General features: G+C 43.4%; 1 protein-coding gene across 2 annotated transcripts; it reads left to right on the forward strand.

Moving 5' to 3' along the window:
* Window positions 1–624: 624 nt before the first annotated feature.
* LOC128771748 (homeodomain-interacting protein kinase 2-like) lies at window positions 625–5381 on the forward strand. Of its 2 annotated transcripts, XM_053887459.1 has the most exons (10): window positions 626–864; window positions 928–1145; window positions 1349–1531; window positions 1586–1767; window positions 1842–1965; window positions 2333–2440; window positions 2504–2587; window positions 3540–3700; window positions 3769–3922; window positions 5012–5380. In XM_053887459.1, exons 1-9 carry the CDS (start codon window positions 846–848, stop codon window positions 3908–3910), a joined length of 1221 nt encoding a protein of 406 aa, XP_053743434.1. In that variant the 5' UTR covers window positions 626–845; the 3' UTR covers window positions 3911–3922; window positions 5012–5380. The 2 variants fall into 2 exon arrangements, with proteins under 2 accessions (XP_053743423.1, XP_053743434.1); XM_053887448.1 differs by having other exon boundaries at window positions 625–1145; window positions 5012–5381.
* Window positions 5382–18096: the final 12715 nt, after the last annotated feature.

An 18096-nucleotide genomic window follows, 5' to 3' on the forward strand; every position in this document is an offset into this window, starting at 1 on the left:
TTACTCTGGAGAAGAGACTATAAAGATCAGAAGGAACATGAAAACAAACATGAATACAAACACAGACATACACTCAAACTCACACAAAGTCACACAAGGCGCTGTTCCAAAAAATAGGAAAAGTGGGAATCACAAGTGACAAATCATTATTGCTTGTCGGTTTTTGCCTCCGACACGAATGTTCAACCTTATGATCCCACACAAACGTATGCACAGCTGCACACAACCTCTTTCGGGGGAAAAAAAGTGACAATAAGTGTCAGAAATGGTATGATCTGTTCTTCACCCTTTTCAATCTATGTATCATGTAAGAAATGTTTGTATCAGGAAAAAAGGAGAAATTTACATTAGCATTGATTCATTAAAAAGTGCTGCAGTAAACGTCCATCTCCTATAACACTTAATGTCATAAGTCATTGTCATAAGTTGTCATGCATGAGTCTAAACAGTCGTATATTTGTATATATTAAGCTATAACGCAATCTAGTGGTTGTAAATTGTATCTAATATGTAGCTACAAATTTACATGGCCATTTCAAGTTTTTGGTAATGAGTGCCAGTGGATAAGTTGGGTCAGAATAGCTATCATCTCTGTGCTTGTGGTTTAAATGCTTGTGGAAGAGCTTTGATGTCTCAGCGTTCTCACGTTTGAGCTTTAATGTTGCCCTTCCTGTGCCTTGATGTTCCAATGGAAGGTCTTTGATTCCACGCTCAGGGGTTCAGAGCAGGACACAGTTGATATATTCAATAAATGGACACGGCCTTTTACATTGGACGCTTGTGCGAAGCATGTTTAAGGCTGTGACCTCTTCACACTTGGACTAAGCAGTGAATAGCCCAAAGTTATGAACACCACTAGAATAGGTACCAAACACTACGTTGTGTAAATGGCCCGTCGTCCGATTCACTCTTTCTTTCCAATCGTAGCCTTTGAAAGGAGAAGATTCACCATGAGGAGACTGTGTCCGTCCTTGTCTCGTCCTGGTGACCAGCTGAGCGCCCTCTGCCCACTTCCTGCCAAATATAAGATCCTGAAGGTGATCGGGGAGGGCGGCTACGGCATGGTGGTCAAGTGTCTGGACAAGGGGAGCAAAGAGGTCGTGGCCATCAAAGTCGGGGCGGACCAGGCGTGTATGGCCAACGAGGTAAGGGATTTGGTTATAGACTCCACATCTTATTTATCTTCTCTCTATAAGAAAAACAAATGAAAATAGTAATATTCTCACACAAAACGGACAATAATTGCTAACATCTGTGTGTGAGTAGTCTGCGTGGATCCTGTGATGGTCTGGTGGGAGGGGAGAAATTGGGAATGGTGGTCAATCTCACCTCCTTGCTAAACTTCCAGGCCATGGTGCTCAACATGTTGATGGAGTGCAGATTAGACACCAGCAACATCGTCAAGTTCTACGGCGCCTTCAACGACAACAAATACATGGTGTTTGAGAAGCTAGACATCAACCTGCAGCAGCATCTCTTCAAAAGAAAGGGCCCCGTCAGTCTGCAGGAGGTCAGGACTATCATCCAGCAGGTGAGGAGCACGTGGGTCGCCAGAGCAGCCGACGTCTGACGGCGGTTTCTATAGCTAGCCTCCGGGCTGAACACTCTGAAGGAGGTCGGCGTGATCCACACGGATGTGAAGCCAAACAACATCATGCTCGTGGATCGGAAGAAGGAGCCGCTGAAGGTGAAGCTGATTGACTTTGGCCTGGCGGTGGTCACGCCACAGGCGGAGGCCAAACACATCACACAGGTTTTGTATTACAGGTGAGGAGACTTGCAAACACAGTGCAGGGAAGACTTTCTTGACGGTTGGTTCTGCTGTTTCCCGCCACACTCAGATGCCCAGAAGTCATATTTGGACTCCCGTGTTCAGAGGCCATTGACATGTGGTCGCTGGGCTGCGTGATGGCTCGCATGATTCTGGGGTGTGAACTGTTTCCAGGGTGCAGTGACCATGAGCTGGTAGGTGTTTGGGCTTTCCTACCCGCACACCAGCACTCGTGCAGGCACTCCCTCTGGTTAAATCTGTTCAAACTGGCAGCATGCTGCTCTGTTGTTTACATTGATGAAAACAGCATGTCTGTTTTTTGTTTAACTGCTGTTTGTGAGCATGTTGCTACATGGTGAGTTAACATTTCTGATTCACAAACTCACTCAACTTCTATGTTAACACACTCCGGCATGGGTTTTAAATGTTTGCACTTATGTCAACCCATAATGCTGTTGGAAGATTGGAAATGAATTTTAACAGTAAACATTGAAATGTTGAAGATGTCAACTTTTGATTCAAACTACAAAAATCCCTGTCTGTCTTGTCATTCCTTTCCAGCTGCGTTACATGTACGACATCCTCGGTCCACCACCGGACCAGGTCATGCATATCGGGAAAAAAACCACTAAATATTGCAAAAGGACGACGGATCACTGGTTTCTTAAGGTACAACACCCTGACGGCTCTTAAAAATAAGTAAGGTAAATGTCTAATAAAACTCCCTTTCAGACAATTGAAGACTATTTCGGAAAAGAGGATGAAGTCACTGAAAAGAGGCAATATAGTTTTCGTTCTCTGGATGAGTTAAAAAGTGTAGGTATCTATTGAGTGAATTACATGCTATATGATGTGGTGAGTTATTCGTTTGGGTTGCTTTCTTTTTTTATTTACTCAAATATAGAACATTTGCAGCATTTCTCTTCTGCCATCAACATTCAAAAGTACTACACTCCTGAAAGTATGTTGGTTCATCCAAACCAAGCACATCACTGTTTCAGAATCAGAAATTTAATGCCATGGTCACTGGGGAGCCCACCAGCTAGGAACGTGTTTTGGAATAAAATAAAATAAAATAAAATAAAATAGCTCTGGATCGACCGTAGCCTGCTGCCAGAGGGAAGAGGAACAAACAGTCCATGTCCAGGATGAGAAGGGTTGACTCTGATCCCACCTGCACGTCTCTGGGTCCTGGAGACATACAGGTCCTGAAGAGGTGGCAGGCTGCAACCGATCACCTTCTCAGCAGAACGTACGATGCAGTCTGCTCTTGTCCCTGGAGGTGGCGCTGTTGTACCAGACTGTGATAGAGGAGGTGAGGATGGACTGGATGATGGCCGTGTAGAACTCCACCAGCAACTTCGTCGGCAGTCATAGTTTTCGTAGCTGCCTCAGGAAGAACATTCTCTGCTGGGCCTTCCTGATGAGGGACCTGATGGTTGGCTCCCATTTGAGGTCCTCAGTGATGGTGGTTCCCAGGAAGCAGAAGGAGTCCACAATAGGAATGGATAAACCAGCCAACATGAGAGGGGACAGAGAAACTGTTACTCTCCTGAAGTCTATGACCATCTCCACTGTCTTCTGGAAGTTGAGCTCCAGGTTGTTGTGCAGCTTCACAGACTCGATCGTCTTTTATCATGTGACATAGCATGACGTTTTGTTTGCTGTGGTCGTCCATGCTGGATTTAAATGCATTATTTATGAATATTCTCACTGTTCCAAGGCTTACTGATGAATCTCCTGTCCACTTTTGGTTGTTTGGTGTTAGCTGTATAAGAAGGAATACATAAAGGCAGAAGCAGAAGAATGGCACGCATGTATAGACCTGTTGATGGCAATGCTCAACTGGGACGATGAGGAGAGAATAAGCCCTGCAGAGGTCCTCATTCATCCGTTCATCACCATGAACTACGGCGACATAAGCCAGGGGTAACTGCTAGGTTTATGTGATGGAGCTTCGTAATGAATCCTGATGTTGTGTTTGCACAAACTTGCAGCGGCAGCAGCACCTTCAGTGCACTGAGGCAGCTCAGGGGGAAGAAGAAGAAAGCCAGAAAGATATTGTTCATCACAGCGCCTGTCAAGACATTCAGCATCACCGCAGCAGTGAGAGAAAGACGACGGAAAAGACAAACATAAGTTTTCCTCCAGGTGGGTCCAGTGCTACAGCTGTGCTCGGTCATTTTATACAATAAAAGCTTCCTATCATAAACGTAGAGGGCATAGCAACGTTTAAAGGTGTCTGTCTTTGTAGACTGGAGTCTAGGCAGAAGACAGAGCTTCCTACTCACAGCAGAGGGCTCATTCATCAAAAGTGCCTGCTCTCAAAAACATAGCTTACGCTTTGTCGTATGAGTGGAAATGATTGTAGAAATGAGTGGGGCCAATAGTTATCAACGGGACAATTGGTTATTTCTCATGTCATACGGCAGGCTGACAGTCATGAATGAATTAACGCAGGTTTTCTGCAGATGTCATGCTTTCTATGCCTTTTTTCACGCCAACTTTAAATGAACTTCCTGCCCATGTCCAAGTGCATAGGCTTTCACATGCACAAATTAGCCACATTTGACTGCCATTTTTTTATATTTGAGAATCCAAATGTTACTGTCAGATGGCTCAGAAGACGTTTACAGTCATTAAACACCACACAAACTGCTTCTCAAAATATGAAGACAACAGAAATAACCCTCTGTTCACTGAGCTGCTCGAGTCTTTCCCCTCTGGATCGGACAGCAGACATTGCATCGCTTCTAGTAGTAAAAAAAAATCGTCAACTTGAATGTGTGACTGTGTGTGTGATTTCACCCCATTGAAGGTCATTGTGCAGATTTTATTTGCACATGCTGTAAAATGCCTTTCCAGGTTTACAAATGACTGGCTTTAACCAGGTTCAGAATACTGTAATGTCTTTTCTCCCAACAAATAAATCACACGTGCTTTATTGGCATTATTTAGTGGGTGCAGCTTATATTCCGGTGCACTCCATGCAACTTCGTGTACAACCCTTATGCTATACTCTCCGCCAAAATTAGATTTAGATGTTAATGAAATCAAACTGTTTTTTTGTTCCATCAAACACACACACACACAGGACAGGAAATCCTTTGAAAGTGACTTGTGAAGCAAACATTCACTTTCAGGGTGAAATGATGAATAAAGCAGGCGTGAAAGAGCTAAAATAAATGTAAAAAATACTGCCATGCAGATTTGTAAAATACTGTTTTATGTCTTCACCAGAGGAAGGTGCTGATTGTTGGTTCCAGTGTTGTGGAAGGATTGTTTAAGTCTGTGAGCATCCACAGGGAAGACAACTCTAGAAGGCATTGAAGGACACTTGTCTGTGGACCAGGAGGAAGATTACGCACTGGTGGAAGATTCCACGATCAGTCTGTTCCTGAGAACTAGCTTTGGAAATGACACAAGTTCTCCAAGTCATTTTTGTTTCAAACCTCTCCTGGAAGGCAAGATTGTGACTTAAGCCTTTGTCAGCAGTGGTTTGACTTGAAGGAAGGAATCTTTGTCAAAACCTACGCCTCATTCTGGGCAAGAATAATTGGTTCTATCTGGTGAATTAATCCTGAATAAAATGTTTTAGTCCATTCTGTGGCAGGATTTCTTTCTTTGCGTTCATCCTTCATTTATACACCGATGGAGAATTCGTCATAATGATGCTTTTGAAAAACTCTGGCCAGAGTGGAGGTCTTGAAAGAACTCTGTTTGCACTTGCGACCACCATGGATTCCTTCAGATTAGCAGAAGAATTCATGTTGGTGCAAGTCCTCTTTGTCTGTTTGCATTTGCAAAAAGAGCTGCTCTATTAAATGGAGGGGCAAAGACAGATTTCTGCTGTTCCTTTATTCTGTTTGGCTAAAGTGGGCTCCTTGTTACACTGCCACCTGCCATTCTTGAATGTCCTGGCAGCAGGCATACAGGGGTTGGTTTGAAGGAAGGTAAGCTCACTAACTGGCTGACTGTGGCAGCCTTGTATATACATGTGTTTGTGCGAGTGAAACTTAAGATGCGAGCCGACCGAAGTTGAGCGTGAGTGTGTGGTACTGAGCGAGTGTAGCTGTGCTTGTAGTTGCGCTGGTCCATTTTGTGGATCAACATTGCTCAGAACAACATACACGTAAAGGACTGCAAATACAGTATGAACATGAAATGGCCTCTCTGGCATCAGTAGCACCTTTCCAACCATCTTCGTCCTCCACAACAGCTGAACGTGCAAGTGTGGTATATTCAATCTCACCGACTCCATCTTTGTCAGCTGTGATCATGGACCATTCCTATTCGTAAACAGCATGTCTGCACATACTCCATAGGAGCTGGACACATCTCAAGCACCTACAACACAGAGAAGCCCCTTTGGACCAGTGAATGTGCCAGAAACCCAGGTGAAGTGATAATAGGCTCATGTCAAAATTGACTCTGATGTTAAAAGAACATCAGCTTTTATTTAACAAAATCATTTCACAGTCATTATTCTTTTCAGAGATTTTTGTTTTGTGCATATGTTTGTTACCTGCCATAAAGAATCAAGCCCATCAGAAGGATGCCACTTTACCACCAGATGTTTAAAGAGTCCATCAAACATAACAGATTTTCTTTCGTTTTGTATGTTGTCATTTTAATGTTCTATCAATGTCTGCTATAATAACCTGTCCGGCAACCCTTACTGATAAATTGGTTAGAAATATGAATGGACCTTTTTGGATTGATTTGTCATAGATATGTGCTTCATTGTACTTTTCAGATACAATCTCTGTACAGTTACAGAAAAGGCCTTGCCCACAGGTCCTAGTATTGACATGAAGTTTCTGCATAGCGCTGCCTTTAGACTGGAGAGGTAGGCCAAGCTGGACAGTGAAGTTATTTGAAATGGGCGTTAACATATCTAATGTAATGAAGTTTTCATGACGGAAGTGTCAGTTGAAGTCCCTGATGGTTATCTTTTCAATGACCTATTAAAAAGACAATTGTAATTCTGCTAAAACGCTGGTCCAGGGAACCATGACGGGGAAGGCTGCTGAGGACAGCAGAGAGTGTATTGCATATTCCAGACCACTCAAAACACTGGGAAAAAAAGAGGGGAATTATAACATCACAGGACTATGACTATGTTTTATCTTTATTGATAAGTATTTATTAGAGATAGGTTATGCACTGAAACACAATGATAACAATTGGACAGTATATTTTTTAAGCAAAATTTATGGAAGCAAAAAGAAAAGGATAAACTCTTGGCTGACACAATTAGTGTCACTTTTCTACATTGTACTGTACATTTAACTATTTACTATTACTACAGACTGACACTTGGCTTTTTTGGGGTGGTATTTACAGGAACAGATCAATAGGAGAAGAATAAATAGAAAGTATATTTGTTTAAAAATGTATCCAGAAAGGGGTGGGCAATATGGCACAAATATCATGATTTATTTAAAATAATAATGTTCTGTTTTACTCACAACCTTGCACGTGTTTTTAAGACCAACTTTAAAGTCTCTGGTCAGTGTTCATCCTAAAAGGAAAAGAAAACAAAAATCTGGCAATTTCTTTTGTCTGCTAAAAAAACCCAATATAATAATAATAATAATAATAATAATAATAATAATAATAATAATAATAATAATAATAATAATAATAATAATAATAATAATAATATAATTTACTTTCTTTGCCTCAGCTTGCTTCATAACTACAAGTATTCTTTCTCTCTTCACATTTTGGAGCAAATTTATTTGGCTCTGCATTAAGTTTTTAGCCAACTAAACCACAGAGCAAACTTTAATTGTGAAGTTATGAAGTGAGACGTCATGCTAGCTGTTATCTCTGCAGTGCAGACGGTCTTTAGTGTCGCAGGTCCAACAAGGAGCTCTCCATCGGTCTGTCATGAAGGTGTGTGGTCAAATTAGAGGCCCACCAGATAAAAAAAAAATACTAACAAATAACTTCAGTATAATGAACATAACTTAGCCCTCTAACGGGCCTAGCTATTGGTTAATCCACTCCGAGGCTCCGCCCCATGCCTGAGAATTGAGTGGCTTCACTCTCCGCCCAGGTAGGCTCCGCCTCTCACCTGTCACTGCTCGTCTCCTGTTGGAAACTCAGAGAAAGAACAGGGCCTGCTGGGCGGACAGTTAGTATTATAAACTAATGACGACCTGAGCAAGCTACCTGCAACTGACGACTGGCGCTACCGCGACTGAAAAGTCGCGTTCGGTGTGAACGTACGTTAACAGGTCGAGTTGCAGGAGTTGGAGACAAAATGAAAGGGAAACAAAAATGTCTATATATCTTTGTTGAAATAGTGAGTAATGTGTTGATCTGAACCCCCAGACATGAAGTTCTCTGAAAACTGAAAATTAATGTTTGTGTTGTCTTGAGGCGCAAACGTGGTGTGTTAGCAGGTTTTCCCCAACTTTACAGCTCTTTATACTTGAACAACACACGCTGCATGGTTCCAAATTCCTCATACAGTGCGTGCTCATAAAAACACTTTATGGGCAATGAATCTACTACTTTCATAACATTACAATGTTCACACACTAATATTTAACATTCATCTTATTGTTATTATTTTAGTTATTTTTCTCTCTTATATACAGCAAACTTTAGAGTGTGATTTTTTTTCCCCCAACTGCCACCGTGCTGGAGGATAGGACAAGAAAAGCTGCTCACGGTCTTCATGTGGAGGAGGCTGACTGATGGGGAATGCTGAAAGACAAAGAAGGTGAGGATTAAGTGGTGGATACAGTAGATTAAATCACAATGAAGTGGCTCAGCATTTAGCTGTACATTACTTGTTGCAGCCACTAGAGGACAGAAAGTCACCATGTGGCAAATGACTCATGGCAGGCGCTGCTAGTTTACCAAAGAAGGACATGGAGATGGTGAGAGCAGAGGAAGCTCACTACACTACAACCAAACTACAACAGCACATTCATGACTTCCCGTCCAGCTCTACCAACTGCTTCAGATGAGACTGAGGAATCACTGTACTTGAGGACCTGTTTTGACTCTCACTCCTGTCTTCCACCTTCACCTTCACCTTCTTCTACCGCTTATCCGGGGCCGGGTCGCGGAGGCAGCATTCGGAGCAGGGAAGCCCAAACTTCCCGGTCCGCACAAACCTCCTCCAGCTCCTCTCGGGGGATCCCGAGGCGTTCCCAGGCCAGACCGGAGACATCATCTCTCCAGCGAGTCCTGGGTCTTCCCCGCGGTCTCCTCCCGGTAGGACATGCCCAGAACACCTCCCCAGGGAGGCGTCCAGGGGGCATCCGGATCAGATGCCCGAGCCACCTCAACTGGTTCCTCTCTATGTGGAGGAGCAGCGGCTCCACCCCGAGCTCCTCCTGGGTAACCGAACTCCTCACCCTGTCTCTAAGGGTGCGCCCAGCCACCCTGCGGAGGAAACTCATCTCAGCCGCTTGTATCCGCGATCTCATCCTTTCGGTCACGACCCAAAGCTCGTGACCATAGGTGAGGGTGGGAACGTCTTCCAAACCACACCAAAAGTGAATGAACCTGATCATGATATGGATGGGCCTCTCGGCTACATATCTCTCACACACCCAGATACACTAGCATTACTGTAACAGTCGTCAGTTGTCAACAAAATAAATAAATGGAATAAGCATACAGGAAGGAATGGAGCCAGATTTTGTCTGAGTTCATACACAGCTGCAACAGCAGCAGCTCAGGAAACCCTGTTTTTCTACAGCACATGGTCACACTGAAAATCAAGCGCCTCGGTATAAACAAATTAAAGGTTTAGCGTCATCACTTTTGTCCCAGCTGCTTCATGGGAAACGTTAGTAGAACTGTCAATATACTGCGCCTCTTGGAAACAAGTGGTGAGGCAGCGATGGAATTGGCAGAGGCTGGTGCATCACAGCTAACTCTGTGTGAGCCAGGTGGCAGCTGATGCGACTTCTGACAGAAAAGCTGAGGTGCTGTGGTGTCAGCGAGGCTTTCCAGGAACTCCATGGCTCGAGCTTACTGTCCGATCATGCGGTCACCTGTGTGCCCAAACAGGTTTAAATATCCAAGTTGTCTGACCAACCTTGGATAGGACAACCTCTGCTTGTTTTTCTAACCTACATTCTACAGCTGTGCAAGGCTCAAGCCCATTCTACTTGTCTCCCTTTAGTGTCTCCTGCATGTTTGTCTTCATGCTTGTGTTCCTGTTGTTACCGTTAATGGGGACCTGGCGAACGGTTTAGCAGCTTGACAATGTAAATCCCTCATTGATCGCCTGACATTAATTGGAGCAGCAATCATGGAGGGCTTTGGCTACTGATGTTTATCCTCCGTGGCTTTGAAGGCATTAACATTTCAGGGTAAAGGTCAGATTACGGCAAGTTCACTACCACAAAGGAAATGAGGGGACTGGAGCCCGGTACCAGGCAGCTTTGGCTTCACCTCCTTGAAGTAAACAGAAAACTGCTGTTGAGAGTTGCAGCTTTTCCTCCACCGTGACTCTGAAGCCTCCAAAGAATGCTGGAATCTGCTGCAAGTCTGTGTAAGGTCATCTGAACCTGATAGTTTAAGTCAAAAACTCAATGGATCACATCATTGTCAGTCATTCCTTTGAGCTGAAGTTGCGGCCGCAAACCAAGGAAACATGGGTGAGTTGGCCTCGGGGTTTTTAACAGTGCTGGTGCATGAAACAAACGCATCAAAGATCAGCCCCTCAGCAAGCTCCAAATGGAGTGCTATGTTTTAAAATGTTTTTGTTGGTAGGTGAAGAAGAGGGTTTTCACTGCCACACTGTAGCATCAAATCTGGATGGATGAGGTAAGCTACAGGCCACACATACCAACAACACACTGCTGCAAAGCCTTGTAGTTCAGGCTTTGCTATATGCTCAACAGCCAACATGGAGCTGTAGCTTAGCTAGTTGAGCACATTGAGGTTTGTCTCAACCTATTTTTTTTTTTGTAAGTAAGAACACGCTTAGAATAATGAGTCAAGTCAATTTACAAACCTGTCATTACAAATCAAATGTTGACTATTCAGAATAACAGAACGTGGCCACAGAGCTGAATCACTCCCATCATCCACCTGACACTCCGCCACAACCGTTCACCCCAGCATTTGCATGACAAAACCCATTTGTGTTTGTGGGAGAAAGCACACGATGCCTGGAAAGTGGGTTCGGGCCTTATCTCCCAACTCTGGTAAGTGGGTCGGATGAACGAAATGCCTCCAGATCAGTCAGTGTGTGTGTCACAAAGCGTGCTTGTCTCTGGCCAACCGGGTGAAAGAGGCTCGGCTGAATGGCCCCTTTTCACTCCGACACTCAATTAGAGCCTAATTGGTTGAGGGGTCCAGCGCAGGCATGTGGCGAGGCACCACCCCGGGCTTCTGTGCTCTTCGTCTCTGTTTTCCGACTCCGGGGAAGGTCCTTTTGATCTGTGAAATGCCAAAGTAGGTTTTAAGGCAAAGCGGTTTGTCACACTCCATTTGGCTCGGACATGAAAGTCAAGTGCAGATACGAGTCCATGTGAGGTTCAACAAGACGGACATATTTCTGGTTATGTGTGACGGATTTTGAGGTCTGAGAGTTCTGATGAGTTTCTTAAGATGTTTGAAATTGGCCCTGTGGTCCATTCATTCAATTCCACATTTAATGAAAATCATGATATCAAAGCAGCTGTCCAGCAAAAATCTTCAAAAGTTGTCCCACCTAATAGAGGTGAAGTATATGGTGTAATGTTGGAAGGGACGACCACACATCCTCACTGTCTTTGCTCCATCAATGTTTGAGCCAGGATGATGCAAGGCAGGGAATTGCACCCACCATGAACATTAAACACAGACAATCTCCTGACTTTAACCACAGCAGTTTTATTTTGAGGCTAAATTGTGGGCAGGTGAAGAGGAGGAATTTGTCTATCTAGTGGACTAAAGTAACTACATACTGTAGTATGCCTGGTAGTGTGTGTGGCCCAGTTCTAGTCTAAAACCTAGCTGGAGCGTTTGAACAATTGCAGTGCACAGAACACAGTTGCCATGTGAGCAGTAATTACACCGCGCGAATTGCTATAAAGTTGAATTTAAATTCTTGTTTGAAAATAAAGGCTTGCTCCAAATATTGTGTTTTTCATTGATGGCACTGTTGAGCATGTTTTTCAATTGACCGGTGACTTTCAAGAGTATATTCCTGGATTGTTATCATTATAACAAAAGAGGTGCTGTGGCAATGTTTTGAATAAGCTCACCATCTGTTGCCGTTCTGTATGAATCCACACACATTTCCTTGGTGAATTACAATCAACGTGGACGATGTTGGAGTATCAGACCCCTCTCTTTCCTTGCTTGCATTTGAATATGCAAATCCCATTTAAATAAACCATGCACCTGAGAGGCCGCTCTCGTTCACCACCAGAGGAAACTCCAGAGGAAAATGACAACATCAAGGAACACAAGATGTTGGGAAAGTGGCCTTTTGCATCTTATATTAAGGTCAGGGTAAGCCATGGTGCTCTTTTCATTCTATGTTCAGTGACCAAGGTTGGGGATAGGGTAAGATATTGGGATGGCGCGCCATTTATTCTACGTCTAAACAAATATCAAATTGCAATTTAAAGTTCAGTAACATCACATTGGAGGGAAGCCACACAAGGGGTTATAAATAGCAACACTGACATTCGGTGTCTACCTGTCTCCCCGTGATGGTCCCTGCTCTCGCGCATTCCTGGGCCATTCCCATGTGTGGTGCTGGAGCTTTATGTAAGTAAAACGTGTTGTTTTTTTCTCGGCCCCACAGTGCACACGATCCAAGCTGCTTCCCCTGGAATCCGTTCTTCCAGTCCATCAAAACACCTATGAGTAACATTTTACACTGAAGGCTGCCTTTTTCTTCAGTATAGGATGTAAAAGTCCACTTTTTCAATGTCAATATATAACGCCATGGCAGTGAGGATGGGATGGCTGAAAACACTGGAGGGAGTATAATTTGACGATAGGAGGATATGAAGAACACTTTTATAATTTTAGGGAAAACCTTTGTCATATTTGTAAAAAAAAAAATCTATTTCTGCCAAAGTAAACCTCTCAGTGCTCAAGTCACTACAAGCCCCATTGCATTTGTGAACTTCTGAAAGTACGTCGACATGGTTGCCTGAATCCATTCAAAGGCATGCGAGGCTGTGAGGTAAAAAGCTGGCTCAGCAGTCCATACAAACATCTCCTAATGGTTTGTTGCACTCCCTTTATACATTACAGAGCGGCTCCATCTTCCCCACACTAGCCTCCAGAGACACTTTCAGCGGGAAGGTTTTAGAGTATATCCTCTGAAGAGCATCCTGTGTTTGTGGTCCTCTACAATAAGTCACACTGCAATCGAATATTCATATAAGCAGTTATGAATAAAAAATATATATATACAGTATGTTCACGCGGTGTTAAAGGCGTAGATAGGAAGGCATTTATTAGGTATGATGACAAGTATTGGTCATTCAGTCAATGAGTCAGATAGAAAGACTGGTAGGATTAGTATTAATAGTTGGGAAAGTCAGTCAAAAGGATGAAGCAAGGTCAACAGGACAGTCACGGTTGAAAAGGTACATGTTAGTAGGTGGGAAGCTAGTCCTCTTGTTGAATGCCGTCTGCCAGTGGGTGGGATTGAGAGGTAGGTGTCTGTGAATGCAATGCAATAAAAACACTCCAGGCATTTCCATCATTCAGGACAAAGTATCAGGAGTTTTAGGAGAAGACAGAGTGACCGGATTTCCCTCTGACATCTTATCTGTCCTTTAGCTGTCGTCAAAGCTGAGCGGACTGATCTTTGTATCACATAAAAAAGATTTACGGCAGCTGGAAGTTTTGTTTGGGAATTCCACAGAGGAGAACGCTGTCCCAGTCACGCAAACACAAACCAGATGCCTTCATTCTTAGCCATCACCACAAACTTCTTAAGCGGCTATTAGAACCTCCAACAACATCCCCTCTTAAAAAGCTCTGTGCTCCTGTGACCTGACCAATGTGGCATTACGTCACTGTGTGGGAACCACTTGGCCCCGCTCTGCCCCTTTGTTTGTTTCCTTCAGCGTCCAGTCGAGCTGGGAGAGTCCCAGACAAAAACACTCTACAGTAGCGGCCAGCTGACGGGACGCTTGCTCAGATCCCACTGTCTGGATCATCCTAGTGTATGAGACACAAGTGGATGAGGGAGGATGTGATAAACAAAATATGACAGAGTTGATATTTGGTGAATGTGTGCTTACGAGATGGGAAAGTTTATTAACACATGTTTTTATTTGTTTTTATTTTTAGTGCTCACAGAAATGGTTGGTCAGAGAGAGTCACTCTTCTTCTACACGTGTTGTTCTCATTAGATCTGAACTGTAAAGCCTCATGGATAATGCTCATGTGTTCTTTGCTGACATCTCTACAGTGTATAAGATAAAAACTGAATCGTAAATAAAGCAAACACTGATGAAAGAATGGCTAAGCTGGCCAGCCAATGACAAGACGCGGTTCACAGATGCCTGCGAGAGCAGGCGGCTGCCGTCAAATTGAAATCTCCTGTGATATTTGTGCCCATTCTGTTATTTGCATTTTGTCTCTGAATACTAATAATTCCAATGACATATGAATACATTGTAATTTGTTAATTGTGCTATGACTCGCATAACTGGGCCAAATGTAAATAAGGTTCTGAAATTGGGTCACTGAAAGGGGCCTGAATTCTTTCAGAGCTGGACCCACACCCAGTCAGAGAATGGCCCTCACCTTGAGATACAACACAGCCCAGGAAAAAATAGTGATTTATGTGTTTGACCAAATCACATACTAAACATGATGATTATGATCAAAAGTGATACTGGTCTGGCTGCAGTGTGCACGTCTGTTGTTGCTCTCAGTGGTCCGAGGAATGGCACCAAAGTTTGTGTGGATGCTCTGACGCTTATAAATCAGAGGGAACCTCGCTCAGCGTGGTTGTTTACATCTGGATATGAACTAGTGAGTCGTGAAGCTTACTGTAAATGAAACATTCAGTCCATGTCGTGTTTTCTTTCCAAGTCAAGCAGTGGGCTATATTCCTCTGTACATATAGCTTTTCCAAGCATGTCGAGTCAGTCAGCTGACCTGGTGAGCAGAGAAGTTGCTGGAGAAGTTCACACATTCCCCAAACAGGAACTTTACTCACTCATCCATGAACATCGCTGGTTGTCTTCCTCTACTTCATTCTTGGTCCATGTTTAGAATAACTACATTTTTTTATGTTTGCAGCATCTCACAGAGGAAACTCTATCGAGCGCAAAAAGTCAAATGATATCTTCTCTATTTCTCCAACGGCTCCCCTTGGTGGTAAGCTGTTCTCCATCTCACTATTTTACTGCCTGTGCAGCTGTACCGTACTGTTTACATGCCTTCCACATGCTCACCATGCGCTGTTGACAAGGTCACGCTCAAGTGGAAGCAAAAATAGGCAATCAGGGCCCTAAAGACCTCAGGGGCAGAGGCAGTGTCAAGCAGTGCTGTAAATTAGTTCACTTTTCAGTAGTTGCAAATGAAGCTACTTTTGTACTACAAAACAAAATATTGCTTAAAATAAATTCAAATATGCAATGTAATGTTACACAGTTGTAAGAGAAAAGCAACTGCCTCTGCTCACTGTGCAGTTAAATAAACTGTATTTCCAAATGACAGGTAACATGTTTGGAACATTTTTTAAATTTCTATTGTTATGTTTTATTTTCATATGTTTATTTATGCTATTTAAATGATTTAAATATGGATGGCCACCCAACTTAAAGTTCCTCATGCCGAAATGCTGCTGGTTAGCATAGTGTTATCTGTCTGTCATCAGTTTTTGTGAGGGAGTTCTAGATTAATATTAGTCAAACTTTGAATTTGCCTTTTATTTCTTAGGGTGTTTGTTCAATCATTTGTATGAGGCGAAACATCGTCAGGCTAGTCAGCTTGGAGCTGTTAGTGCACTGCTGGTGCAGGTTTTTGCCATCACAGCAAGAGAAGTGTATTTTACAAGAAAGAAAAAAAAAGAAATAAGAATCAAAAATCTAATCTCTGCAGTAAAAAAAGCTACAAATCAGCAGCTGTCAAATCTCCAATATAAACATGTAATCCACATCTGACCCATGACGTCTGGCACATAGAGATTCTTTAATCTACCCAGAGAGCATCATGGTACCCTTCCTACCCCACACACTGCCACCTTCTCAGCCGACACTCAGCAATCATCACCGTGCAGTAAACCGGCTTATGTTTGGATTTTCGGGATCAAACCTCGCCATCAAACTGCAACCACAAAGAGCTTGTTGTTATTTCGCAGCAGGTTCTGTTGCCTTTTAAGCGTGTCAACTGTAATACTGCTGTTTTTACAAGGGTGTGGGGGGGCGGATCAAGTGACAAGATGTGAGATGGATTAAATGCATAATCCAAAACGCAATTCAGTGTCATTGTTTAATGAGCAGTCTGGAGATTTGACAGTCAACAGAGAGTAAAATACATTGTGAATGCATATAAACAATGAAATGGTTTGTCATATATTATAATAAATTAGTTTGAGCCAGTTCTTCTACCTGCACCTCTGCGTATTGTTTTTTTTTCTCAGGGGTCTGCGAGATGGCGTGAACGTATGGTCGTGTAAGCGACCACTACTACATTACGGTTCTGCTTTCCGTTCTGGATGCGTCATTGCTGGTTCTTGGTTTCGGCCAAGAATTTTCATTTGGGTGCGATCACTAATTCTAATGCCTCAGGTCGGGGTGGTGGTGGAGAATTAGTCAATGGGTGTTGATGTTTATGTTTTCACACTTTCATTTAGCACTCTTCCACTGTAGTGTTGTCAAATATGGGCTTTTATTTCTCATAACACAAAGGCAAGGAAGAAATGTGAATCATCCAAATGTCAGAGGTTTGTCATCTACTGGTGTGTGATCCATCGGTCCAAAACGCTTTAAGGAACTATGCCACACCAAAGAGCTCGCTGTTCTCCTGAGAGCTTCATCTTCTAATGGACAGTCGAAGAGACAGACAGGAGGCTGGTATTGATCCCACTGATCTGCTTACTGCTCACTCAGAGTGTCAGCCATCAGGACAGCTGGACTGGTGGACATCTTGTTCGGCCATTTCAGGATAGTGTGAAGACAACAGCAATTGAAAACATGACAATTTTCTTTTATTTTGTGTAAATTTAAGATTAAACATGATGTAGTAGTAGTAGAACAGTAGTAGTAAAACTGGGTTTGTATTCTCCTGGGTATTTCCCTGGTGCTTGAGCTTTTGTGAGTTTTCCACTGTGTTTGTTTCTGAACCTGCATGTGCCATTTGTTCTTCCACCACTTTACCCTCTGTTTGCTCTTGTCAGTTATTCCTACCAGCGTGTTTTATTCCATGAAGGTTTTCTGTTCTGTATCGCCACATTAGTTTCTAATTTCCAGTTTGCATCTGTTTCCATTTCAACATTATTTTTGCATGGTGGTTAGAATCATCTTTCATCAGGAGTTGTCACTTCAGGTCAGCCTCCTGCACGTCATCACATGCACACACCACTTTGGTCGTCTTCTGCTCAGTCGACGGTTTTTGCTGGAGTCCTGTCAGAAAAAAAACTGATGAAGGGCTTTTCACTGCTCTCTTACTGACCAGTACTCCACCATGTCCATCTTTGTCCATCCTCCGAGCTCATTTCCAAAGCTGGCTGAGGCCGTGTCATGAAGGCAGCAGCAGAAGTTAAGAGGCCCAGACTTCTCAGAAACCACCTCCAACTGATCTGCAGGAATACAAAGGCATTTGCAGGGCGCATAGAAGACGTACTGTAAGCTCTCCATCATATCCTGGGTCTGCCCCCAGGCCTCCTCCCAGCTCCCAAACCATGTCACATCTGGTGATTTGGTGTGGTTCTACATTGAGGCCCTCATTGATCACCAAGTTCCTCGCCTTACCTTCTAAAGGGAGTGCAGAAAACCTGTGAAGGAAACTCATTTCCAGGGTCACAATTCACCTCTCCCCTCACGTATGAAGCACTGTGAAGGAGGAGACAGAGTTCACACAAGTTTCACTCCCTAAGTTCAGCTCCAGATACGTGGGTTTATTCAAATTTATTCAAATAAAAGCCCCATTGAGGAAGCTGTCAAAGACATGTTGCTTTGCTTATAAATCAAGACTTCCACTCTCAGTGTGTCTCTTTGTTGGAGAAGGAATAAAACCAGCAAGACTCCGGAAGGCAGAGGCAGGCTGGGTGTTAAACACTGCTCCATGTTGAGCTCTCCATCCTGGGAAGCACTGACCTGCTGGCACTGAAGTGTCATGGATGGGAATGGATCGGAGAACAACTTGAGTCTTCTACC

Source organism: Synchiropus splendidus, chromosome 1, assembly GCF_027744825.2.
Source record: "Synchiropus splendidus isolate RoL2022-P1 chromosome 1, RoL_Sspl_1.0, whole genome shotgun sequence".
Classification (NCBI taxonomy): Eukaryota; Metazoa; Chordata; class Actinopteri; order Syngnathiformes; family Callionymidae; genus Synchiropus; species Synchiropus splendidus.

Bases quoted from the DNA above. Each gene is read 5' to 3' on its own strand.
- LOC128771748 (XM_053887448.1), top strand. From the start codon at position 888: ATGGCCCGTCGTCCGATTCACTCTTTCTTTCCAATCGTAGCCTTTGAA. The intron at 1,768-1,841 runs GTGAGGAGACTT...CGCCACACTCAG, and splicing joins ACACAGGTTTTGTATTACAG to ATGCCCAGAAGTCATATTTG. The intron at 2,441-2,503 runs GTACAACACCCT...ACTCCCTTTCAG, and splicing joins CGGATCACTGGTTTCTTAAG to ACAATTGAAGACTATTTCGG.